The sequence below is a fragment of the Atta cephalotes genome (genome assembly GCF_000143395.1).
Source record: "Atta cephalotes unplaced genomic scaffold scaffold00004, whole genome shotgun sequence".
In the NCBI taxonomy this organism is placed as follows: domain Eukaryota; kingdom Metazoa; phylum Arthropoda; class Insecta; order Hymenoptera; family Formicidae; genus Atta; species Atta cephalotes.
Genome location: NW_012130068.1, coordinates 246121 through 257488, shown reverse-complemented (window position 1 = coordinate 257488; position 11368 = coordinate 246121). Strand labels below are relative to the sequence as shown.

Below are 11368 nucleotides of genomic sequence, written 5' to 3'. Positions count from 1 at the left end.
ATATATATATATATATATATATATATATATATACAATATGATTATATATAATATATAATATAAATAATTTTTTATATGAATAAATAATTTTGTTACGAATAAATAATAAATCAAATTAATTGTTAACTTAATAATATTAATTTAATATATTGGAAAAAAGAAATTAGTTGTCATTAAATCCTTAATATCTTTAAAATAAATTCTAAAATATTCCATAATAATATTAACTTATATAAAATTACCTCAAATCTTCTAAAAAATTGGGATTCGTTATATAAAGTTTTGGAACTAATTCGTTCAATATCCATTGCAATGAGCAATTACAAATAAATGGATTTCCTTGCAGATTAATGAGATATTTTAAATTTGAAACATTTTTATTGTAAACATTTATATTAAATAATTTTGATGGCAAGTGAGTAAAATAATTATTGCTCAAATCTAGCTGAAAAATGAAAAAAATTGTGTAACAAACATATTTTTTTAAAAGAAATATTTTTATATAAAAAACTTGTGTATATAAAATACTCACAGAGCAAATATTCATATGTCGAAAAACATTTTCCTCAATCACACTCAACTTTTTATTATTCGAAATAGTTATATTGATACAACTATTTTTCTTCTCCTTTAACATTAGAAATGTTTCTTGATCAATTTTTTCAAACGTTTTCGTAAATTTTACTTCAAATATTTCCAAATTTAATTCAGATCGAATTTTTATATCTTTCAAATGATTCCCACTGATCTTAAAAATTCTTAAACTTGGAAAATTTTTAATAGAAATAGTTTCAGGTATTATTGTTAAATTATTGAAGGATACATCTAACGTCTCTAAACTTTTTAGAAAAACTTCTGGAAAGTTTGATAAGAAATTTCCACTGATATTTAATTTTTTTAATTCTTCCAATAAGGTCAAATTGTTACATATGTTAGAAATGCTATTGTTTTGAATGTTTAAAGTATGAATTGATGATTTTTGAAATGATATAATATTAATAAAATTGTTTTCCGTGTAAAGTTCCAACAATGACAACGGAAGATTTTGGAGATTTAGGGAGAGAAGCTGATTATTGTTCACGTGAAGAATCTTCAAATGTTGCATATAAAGTAAAGAATTGACTGGGAGAGTAGTAAATTTATTGAAGGAGAGATTTAAATATTCCAACTCCGGCATAACATCGAGGAAATTCTGTAAAATATTAAAGTATTAAAGTAAAACTTAATAAAAGTAATGTTAATAATTACGTATTGCAATAACTACGTATAATTATATTATTAATTATATTATTTTATTAGCATTACTATAATAAATGTCACTAAAATTTTGTTTGCTGTTAGAATTAAAATTAATCTTTTATTGTTAAAATTACTGTATTACCAAATCAACAAGATTGTTGTGAGATACATCAAAGACTTTTAACTTTGTTGTTACGTTTTTTGAACTTTTTTCCAAATTGTTCATATGATTATAACTCAAATTAAATTTGGAAAGGGAAGAAGCTGTACTTAAGACAGAAATATCGAAATCCCAAAGTAAATTGCTAGAATAATCTAAATCTTCGAGCTCATTTAGATTCTTAAGGATGTCTGAATGTATATTATCCAATTTATTTTGAGACAAATCCAATCCTTTTAAATGTTTCAAATGTTTTAATTCATTTAGAGGTAAAAGCACTATATTGTTCTTCGAAAAAATAAGTTTGTTTAATGATTGATGCTTGTCTAAAGTAAGAAGATCGAAGTTAAGAACTTCATTGGTTCCCAAATGTCTGTCATGACAATCAATAATTGGTCCTACATCTGTAAGAACATGTAATATTATATTGATATTTATGATTTATATTCTTAGCGTATCTCTTATTACAAATCATATATTGTGATATATTATTATTTATGGTAACAATGATAATGACAAAAATGTATTGCCATGTATTTATTGATTTATTTATTGTCATTTATTAATTTATTGAATCTTATAATTTTTTAAAATATAACGCATATAACTTTTACAATTAATAATAATGATATAATAACAAAAGTATCGTGTATTTATTATTTTTTTAACCGATTCCTTCTACTATTTTCCTCCGCGGCGATAGATCTTATCATTCTTTTTCTTTTAAACTTACTTGAAGTAAAACATCCACAGACTTCACATATATCGCACAAACATTCGTTGCATAGAAATAAAAGCGACAGTGCAATAATATTAAACATTATAAGATCCGTACTGTGATTTTATACGCAGGCTATCACTAAATGTATATATTTAATTATATAGTAGATACACGCCTACTATAGCCGATCTCGATAGCATATCTGATAAGTGCGTTAACCATGTGAGTAATATGAGATTACATACTACTCATCTTGCGAGAAACATAGGTGCGACAAATATTATTTAATTAATTATTGATATAATTCACAACTTCTTACAATTATGTAGAAATAATTTTAATTTTTATAAATTTTAATCCATTTCATTGATGTAAGAAATAAATTCAGATGTTATGTACATAAAGTCGAGACAATAAATGTGAGTATAAGCTTTTTTAAGTATCCATAACAATCAAATCAGCATCAATGACAATTAAATTGTCGTATTCAATAATTACAATATTAATCACGTATATAAATTTAAAATACTTCCGCCATTAAATATAGGCATGTGACATACACTTTCAGTACTAAAAATCTATAATATATTTAACGTGAACTATAGATTTTAATACTAACAATGTATACAACAAGATCATAGTAAAATGTCTATTTTATAGATATTCTTTTATTATGGAACAGCATCCCTCTTAAAATGATCGAATTTTTGTTTCAGATTTCGTGAATTTAATTTAAGAAAAATGTGATTTGATTTTATTTTGACAAAATTTAATATCCTCATTATTCATTATTCCCGGTTGCATTCCCGGTATTCATCTGAATGTGAAGCAATTTATTTATCTGTAAAAATTGATTATCATTCTATTATTGTAATGATAGAAAAACAATACTAAGAGAAATAAACAAATAAAATAAAAATATTAGAAAAAAGTTATAATTTGTCTATAAAATTAATGGAGAATTTGATAGACAATGAAAAATAAACAATCTAATATAATATATAGGTAATCTCTTACAAAAAATATTAAAATATAAAATCATCAGTTTATTGTTTACAGACATGATTATATTATTTTAAAAACAAATGAACATGCATCCAACTTAATTGGACAATTGTAAAACAATTCTAGCATTTCTTAAAGAAATTTGTAAGCGTGGACTGTTTTTTTTCACTTTTTCCATTTTAGCTTCTGTTTTTTTCTGCTCTTTTCTTTTTATCTCTTCTTTTTCTTCCTCATCTTCAGAACAACTTACATAAACATGTTCTTTCTTTGTTACAATATATTCGCCTTCTTTATAAGTTCTATTAATTAATTTTAATATTTTTCTTTTACCATTTTCATGTTTTACTTTTGGTGGAGAAGGACTCTTTGCTTTCATAGGAATTTCTGGTTCCATTTCAGGAACCGACTCTTCCATCTCTATATCACTTTGTATCTCTGAATCACTAGAATCAGTTTGCGTAACAATTCTCTTCCGTTTCTTAGCAACTTCATTTGTTTCTTTACTTCTATTCCGCTTTTTTCCATGCGACTTCTTCTTTTCTTTAATTACTTTTCCTTCGGTAAATTCTTTTTTGGCATTATCATTTTTCTTTTCCGATGATATTACTTCTGCAGTAGATTTTGGAGGAGAGGGCAGCTTTTCAAAAAAATTATCCAAGTTTCCCTTTTTAAAATTATTTTGTGGGGATATTTTTTTAATAGTAGGATTGGCCATGGAATTTTTATTTTTCTCAGTTAAATTTTGAATTTTTTCTACAGAATTTTTGGAAAAATCTTTATCTTTCAAAACAAAATTTTTATCTTTTTCTGCAATATTTTTTTCCTTTTTCATTGAATCTTTATCACTTTCTTGGAATGATTTTAATTTTTCAGAATTCTTTGATTTTTCCACCATGTTAAATAAATTATTAAATCCATTTTTCTTTGTTGCCTTTGAATTCTTTTCTACCTTTGACGAATTTGTCGAATTTGTAGATTTTAAATTTGTCACATTTTCCATTGTAACTTTTTTAGTTGTACCCCAACGTAATAGTTGCATTTCTTCATCAGTTCGTTCTTTGCAGGCATCACATTTTATAGCGCTATAAGTTGTATCACCTGAACCAGAAGTGGCAAGTAATTCCAGATCTGCAATTGGCTTGTGGACACTATAGACATGCTCCGAGATAATTTTACTGAATTTTTCTTTAGCCTTGGATAAATTAGATCCTTTAACAACTTCTACACGTATTCCTTTCTCCTTTAGATGACCTATCAATAAATACGTGCATTCTATGTTATTGTTGCTTTGATACTTTTGATAAAAATCCCACAAGATTTGTTTTGCTATATTAACATGAATACGCAGCTCTTTGCTTAGCCATTTGTAGGTGATCTAAAAATATATATCATTGCATTATACATGATATAGAATAATAATAAATAAAATATTTATACAAAATACAATGCGAAATATATTATATATAAATTGCGATAAAATTACCAGCTTGTCATTGTCAAAAACATGATCAGCCAAAGTCTCTAAATGCTCATTCAATGTTTCGGTATCCATTTTTCAACAATTCGTATCCCAAATGATTGCTTATTAACAATATGGATCCACACTCGTAGTTAAATTTCCACCAAACTTTTCTTCTCTGTATATTGACCCCGCACTTCGAAATGAATAATCAGTAATAAATTTTCCCCTCAAACTTTCCACAAGGAAATCCGGGAAAATTGAATGAATAAACGTTATTGAGTAAATGTAACATTTGTTGAATTACAAAAGGCGGTAAACCAGAAACTTTCAAAAAATAAAACGTTTGTACGTAGCTGTTCTAATAATGGTAAAGTTAGGTTAGGTGAGGCCATCTTTTCCAATAAGAGTACTAATTGGTTGTCTACATCATGTGATCACAATGCACCATAGTTTTTTACTTTATTTAAAAACAAACTCCAAAATTTATTTATCAATTTATGATCGATTGTATAATTCATTACTTCATCTAATGACAAATTTTTATTTTATTAAGTGTTTCAACACTTTAAATGTGTTTCAACATTTGAAATATGAATTTAAAGGTTAAAAAAAAATATTTCAAGAGAAAGAAAATTTAACAGAAGGAAAACACTGTATACTAGATTCACAAAGTTGAATTAAATATGTGCGAGTTTGTATAAGAACGCTTTTGCATTCAAGAGAATTATATATACAATATGTGAATAATTTTTTTATTTACAACTTTATGTATTAGTTACATTACTTACATTTATTTACTTATAATATGAATTATATTTACTATGAATATAATTATGTTCATAATGAAGGGCATAAAGAAAATTATAATGTTACATGCATATTTAACATCCTTCCTTTTAGCACGTACTTTTCGATTTATTCTTTGCTATATTTTTCTTAACTTGTTCCAACACCGATGTATCCTTAAAAATAATATAATATATGTGAAACGTTTTATTATAATTAATAATATAAATAATGTGAGTGTAATATTTAATTTATATTAGTATAATTTAATTGTGATTGCATTTAATTTATATTGTGATTGCATTTTTCTACTTACCATAGCTGTAATAAGTAATGAGCAATCATTTGTATGCATATATTGGACGGTACAAACACCATCACCATTTGAATTATTATCTCTTATCATCCTATTAAAATTGCCATCATTCGCTGATTCTGTTAAATGGATAGGCATGTTCCAAATTTTGCTTGCTCCTTTGATAAGGTTTACATTTTCCCGATAAAAATTATAATCGCGCACATTGTTAACCAGAATATTAACTGTGCAAATACAAACATTTATTAAAATTTATCCTATATATTTAAATTATTTAATTAGTGCATCAACTTGGCAACCAATTGTCAACGAGATCTACCTTCTGGATTTGATTTTTTGCTCACGTTTGCCATGCAACTTCTAATCGCATTTGTTACATCCACGAGTTCACGTATCCTTTCCTCCAACCCGATATCTCTCAGATGCTTGAACTAATGAAAGAAGAAATGAGAAATAAAAAAAATAAAGTATCTAACACGTATAGTAGCGTTCAGAAGAAAAAGAATGAAAGAAAATTATATAGCAAAAAAATTGGTAATATAGAGACTATTTTTTTACATACTTCGTATGGCATAGGATAGGAAGTCTCAAGCAACGAGGCGACTGATAAAAATCCTGGTAGTCCCTTCTTGGCAAGTCTTGCATACAAATCGTCCGATAAGTAGGGTGTTACAGGTGCGAGAATGCGTAATGATACTTCCAAGCATTTTGCAAGAGTATTAGAATGCCCAGCGGAATTACCGCTTCTAAACCCAAATTTTGTACCCTCCTATATTTAAAGGAAAACATTTCCTTAATTAAAATAAAGAATTACTTTTATTAGGTAATTTAAGAAAATTTAGATTAATAAGAATAATCATATTAAAGTATGATTTATATATTTAATTAATCTTATAATTGAAATCTGAAAATTTTTTCTTAACATTCTTACAAAATTTTTCTTAACATTCTTAGAAAATTTATAAAAATCTTAAATTATTATTATATCATATTAAATAAAATTTATACAGCACATTTATATAACATACCACATAGAAATCACAAAATTCATAATACAGAAATTGACGAATTGCGGTTATCGCTTTATGAAAATTTCGTTCGGCAAACGCATTATTTACTACTTCAACCATCCACGATAATCGACTGAGAATCCATCGATCTAGGTCATTCAGACTTTCCTTTTCTACATTTTCGTGTTGGTCCTCCTTTGTCATTAATAATACGTATTTGCTTGCTTGCCAAATCTTGTTACAAAAATACTTGCTTGTCCGACAATCGTCCACATCAAAACTGATAGTATGATCTATAAGAGGAAAGTATCTATAAGGAAAAGAGACAAGAGTCTCTCTTTCTTAAGATTTAATGCACTTACTCTTAATATTGCGTGTACATAATGATAGTCTCAAGGCATCGGCACCGCAATCTGGTATTCCCATAGAGTACGTTTTTGTATTAACACGCAGCGTTCGCTGCAATTCTTCAGCACTAAGAATACCTGCAGCGTAACTATGTCTTGCTTGCTCGTTCAATTCCTACATTATAATTGTGTGTCTAAGATCAATTTTTAAATAATAGAATTATAACACATCAATAAAAAAAAGCAATTTTAGTTTGTTGATATTTAATTTTCATTACAGAGATTATAAGTATTTCTATATTATGTATAATTGCAATTTCAAGAAATACTCACTTCGAAGGTACAACCATTGATAATATTTTCTGGCGAGATGACATTGCCGGAACTCTTTGACATTTTCTTGCCATTGCCATCACACAAGACACCATGAAGTAAGACTTCCTATACGCATGCATAATTTATAATTATCAATTTAAGCACACTATAAAGAGAGATTGCTTCTTTTAATATTATCTTACAATAGTACACTCTAATGGATTAGACTACTCAATATAATATAATATATAGATATACAAGAATTATATCAAGATTCTAATAAAATATTGATAAACAACAGCAGACATAAATAATTTATTATGCATAATATACTTTAAATGGCAAACGCTGTGTTAGTTCCAGACTTAGCATCACCATTCTCGCCACCCAAAACATGAGAATATCATGGCCCGTTTCCATCAATGTTAGCGGATAATGTCTTGCCATATCCTCCGTCTATAAATTTTGGTGTGTAAAAAAAATATTCATAAAGTTACAATGTAATAAAATGTGTATAGAGAAGAATATTAACGTTTTCCGGCCAGCCAAGCGTGGCAAATGGCACAATTGTCGAAGAAAACCATGTGTCGAGAACATCTGGATCCTGATGTAAATTCACTGCGTTTCCATATTTCTTTTGTGCAAGAGAACGCGCTTCTTCTTCGGATCGTGCGATTATCCACGTACTGATATTATTACTATCAGAGAATATATTATTATCGTTATCTTTACCATCATCATGAATTATGGAATATGCTGGAATGCGATGCCCCCACCATAACTGTCTTGAAACACACCAGTCTCTAAAAAAAAAATATGATTTTTAAAATATAGATTAAATATTGCATTTTTTAAATTAATTTTGTTCATTCCTTTATTTATTCATCTATTTCATTATGTCTTTATTCATTTATTTAATAATTAAACACAATAATAATTTTACCTATATTTATGATTTTCGAGCCAGTTGTACCACATTTGTTCGTAAATGCCATCCTCACTTGGATAGATTTTCAATTCACCATTCGCCACGGCTTCGTGCGCCCGCTTGGCCATTGCCGTACAGCGCAAGAACCACTGTTCCTTTGGCAAATATTCGATCACATCATGTGTGCGCGAACATAGTGGCAGTGTCATCTGATGATTATCTTCCACACCTTTCACCAAACCTCGTACGGACAGCTGGTCTATTAGTCTTTTCCGTGTAATGAATCTCGGCACTCCCTACAATGATTATTAAATCATAATAAAAAAATTAATAAATATTGTATACGGAATCACACCTTGAATTCCTTGCATGCATCTGTCATGTTGCCACTTTCATCAATAACGCAAATAATTGGCAAGTCATGTCTTTTGGCAATGTTATAATCTAAGCGATCGTGTGCCGGTGTAATTTTCACTGCACCTATAAAACAAATACTACTCATCAATCAAATAAAATGAATCAATAAATAAAATAAATAGTAAGCCAATGAATAATCAAGTAAAAAGTAAATATATGTAAATATAGAATTATAATACAGACAAAATTTTTAAAATAATTTCTAGAAATTTACTTTCTTTTTATTTCTGTATTTAATGTATATAAATGCATATAAATGTATACAAATGTATATAAATGTATATGAATGTATATAAATGTAAATTTATTCTAATTTGTCAATCTAATTTTTATAAATTTTTACCAGTGCCAAATTCTCTCTTGATCAAAGAATCAGCTATGATGGGTATAAAGGTCTCTCTTATTGGATGTAAAACATATTGACCAATATATTGCGAATATCTGTCATCGTTTGGATGCACGGCAATTGCTACATCTCCAAAAATTGTTTCAGGCCTAGTCGTTGCAACTATCAGTTCTTCCTCTGTGAAATAAAAGAAATAAAATTTATGTCTATTAAAAAGCTAAAACTGGAAAAAGTAAATTTTTTTTAGAACCTTGATCATTTTTATCTCTTTATATATACATATATATGTACACACACACACACACACACACACACACGCGCGCGCGCGCGCGCGCACACAAATATTTTATATTTACTTGAATCTTTGATTGGATAGGCCAACTTGATCAATTGGCCGACAGTGATCTTGCTATTGTAGCCAGGTAATTGGAGCTGCGTCTTGCCATTCACGACAAAATCCTCGACTTCGATATCTGAGATTGTGCTACGTAATGCTGGTGACCAATTAACAAGGTCTCTGGCTCTATATAACAGATTTCTCTCATGTAGTTGTACAAACGTTTCCGTCACTGCTGCACTGTGATTCTAGAGAATACAAATGAAAATTCAATAATATTATAACAAGTATAGAACAAATAATAACAATAGATATTAATACATAAATAGTAACAAAAAAATATTACTTCATCAATGGTAAAATATTCTCTGTCCCAATCAAGCGTAGCGCCAAGGGCTTTCAATTGCTGTTTGATAACTGCAGCCTTCTCTGCCTTCCATTGCCAGATCAATTGTGTAAACTCGTCACGGCCCATATCATATCGTGTAATGTTGCGTGTATGTTGTAATGTACGTTCCACTATGGCCTGTGTTGCAATTCCCGCATGGTCCAGACCTGGTATCCATAATACTGGATGTCCCTTCATTCTGTGCCTGTATGTATGTGCGTGAGCAGTAGAGAGAAAAATCTATAATATAATGGTAAATTTATCTATAGTAAATAAATATAACGCAATAAAAATTGCATATGATGCTAATAATAGCGTGTCAAATACATATGTACTGCATATTTTTATTATATTCCTTTCTATTTTTACTATATTTCTATTCCATACAGTAAACATACTATGGTATACATATAGTAAATATATCATATAATAAATAAATTTGATAATAAAAATTTTAATTATAAAGTATATATTGTATTATTATATATACTAGATACTTTAAATTCTAAGACTATTATAAGCGAATTATATATATTCATCTCGTGTTATATGTCTACATATACTACTATAATATACATATATACTATTATACTGTTATAGTATTGTATTGTATTACTACTTAATATACTTTTACTAACCATCTTGCCAAAACATCTTGGATTATAACAGTAAGTGCATGACCTAAATGTAATATTCCTGTAATATTAGGCGGTGGTAAGACCATACTAAAAGGTTCTTTAATTTCTTTTTCCTCTTGAGTACTATTGCTTGTCCTCCTCGTCCTAGATGATGCAAAGTATTTATTACGTTGCCAGATGTCATACCAGCCATTTTCCACATCTTTCGGTTTAAAAATTGCAGGAAAATCTATAACGTAAAGAATAATGTAGTAACGTTTAGAATAGTACAATAAGAAGCACATTTTATATTCCTTTTGTTCTTATTAATTTTTAGTTAATTTTAGTTAATTTTTCAGTTAATTCACTTGCTGCAGATTGTAACATATGTGAATCTATGTAAAAAAGAATAAGTTAACGCAAAAATACCTGCTAGTCTTTTATAGTTGCATAATTCAGTTGTAGTAGACGTACAATAACGTAATGTTCGACAAAAGTTTACATGTAGAAAGGAGTGATCGAACAATGTATATTTCATTATTATTAAGTAATTTCTGTTTGATAGGAATTTTAATAAAATTATAGACAACAAGAAACTTGAGTTTTTTAAATAATTTATTGGAGAATTAGCTATAATGGCGCGCGCGTGATCTAATATCTTAACAATTAAGATCTAACAATAACTTAACCTCAAATTCTCTTTTATCTGCTATCGTGCTATCTCATCACTCTTAGCTGTTCGGTATCAGATGTAGATACAATTAACAAAAAATTAAAATTCTTAAAATTATATATTTTTTTACTTTTTATTACTTTTATAATTTTCTAATTTTATTTTTCTAATAATTTTTTAGTATTTAAACTTCCACAAAATTTAGCAAAATATTTATAGTCAGTCAATAATATATGTGTAATTTATCGATTGTTAGTATTACTGGTAACAGAGAGAAATCTCTCTGCTGGTAATTACTAAA

The 11368-nt window shown here is 27.8% G+C and overlaps 4 protein-coding genes across 4 annotated transcripts in view; all 4 read right to left on the bottom strand.

Moving 5' to 3' along the window:
• Positions 1–238: 238 nt before the first annotated feature.
• On the bottom strand, positions 239–2220 carry LOC105626101 (adenylate cyclase-like). Its single transcript, XM_012207412.1, has 4 exons — positions 2133–2220; positions 1382–1803; positions 533–1192; positions 239–445 (listed from the first exon to the last, which is right to left on the bottom strand). Exons 1-4 carry the CDS (start codon positions 2218–2220, stop codon positions 239–241), a joined length of 1377 nt encoding a protein of 458 aa, XP_012062802.1.
• Positions 2221–3247: 1027 nt separating this feature from the next.
• LOC105626100 (DNA polymerase delta subunit 3-like) lies at positions 3248–4677 on the bottom strand. The gene is given in 3 exon segments (XM_012207411.1): positions 3248–3291; positions 3294–4500; positions 4609–4677. Coding segments are annotated over 3 exon segments (1320 nt in total).
• An 806-nt stretch (positions 4678–5483) lies between these two features.
• On the bottom strand, positions 5484–10932 carry LOC105626099 (valine--tRNA ligase, mitochondrial). Its single transcript, XM_012207410.1, has 16 exons — positions 10824–10932; positions 10416–10644; positions 9736–9982; positions 9409–9637; positions 9050–9229; positions 8645–8769; positions 8305–8585; positions 7894–8164; positions 7695–7817; positions 7380–7487; positions 7062–7221; positions 6718–6992; positions 6252–6458; positions 6009–6120; positions 5690–5913; positions 5484–5549 (listed from the first exon to the last, which is right to left on the bottom strand). Exons 1-16 carry the CDS (start codon positions 10930–10932, stop codon positions 5484–5486), a joined length of 2946 nt encoding a protein of 981 aa, XP_012062800.1.
• A 193-nt stretch (positions 10933–11125) lies between these two features.
• LOC105626098 (probable ATP-dependent RNA helicase spindle-E) overlaps positions 11126–11368 on the bottom strand; it is a 12497-nt gene continuing 12254 nt past the window's right edge. Inside the window, exon 12 of the mRNA XM_012207408.1 lies at positions 11126–11129. Within this exon, the coding sequence (XP_012062798.1) occupies positions 11126–11129 (4 nt within the window). The remainder of the gene's footprint in view (positions 11130–11368) is intronic.

Excerpts from the sequence above, each read along its gene's own strand:
- LOC105626101 (XM_012207412.1), bottom strand. The coding sequence starts at position 2,220 with ATGTTTAATATTATTGCACTGTCGCTTTTATTTCTATGCAACGAATGT. Across the intron at positions 1,193-1,381 it reads ACAACAATCTTGTTGATTTG|AATTTCCTCGATGTTATGCC; the intron begins GTAATACAGTAA and ends AATATTTTACAG. Across the intron at positions 446-532 it reads GACATATGAATATTTGCTCT|CTAGATTTGAGCAATAATTA; the intron begins GTGAGTATTTTA and ends TTCATTTTTCAG.
- LOC105626099 (XM_012207410.1), bottom strand. The coding sequence starts at position 10,932 with ATGAAATATACATTGTTCGATCACTCCTTTCTACATGTAAACTTTTGT. Across the intron at positions 7,222-7,379 it reads TCAATGGTTGTACCTTCGAA|GAATTGAACGAGCAAGCAAG; the intron begins GTGAGTATTTCT and ends ATTATAATGTAG. Across the intron at positions 5,550-5,689 it reads CATTACTTATTACAGCTATG|GATACATCGGTGTTGGAACA; the intron begins GTAAGTAGAAAA and ends ATTATTTTTAAG.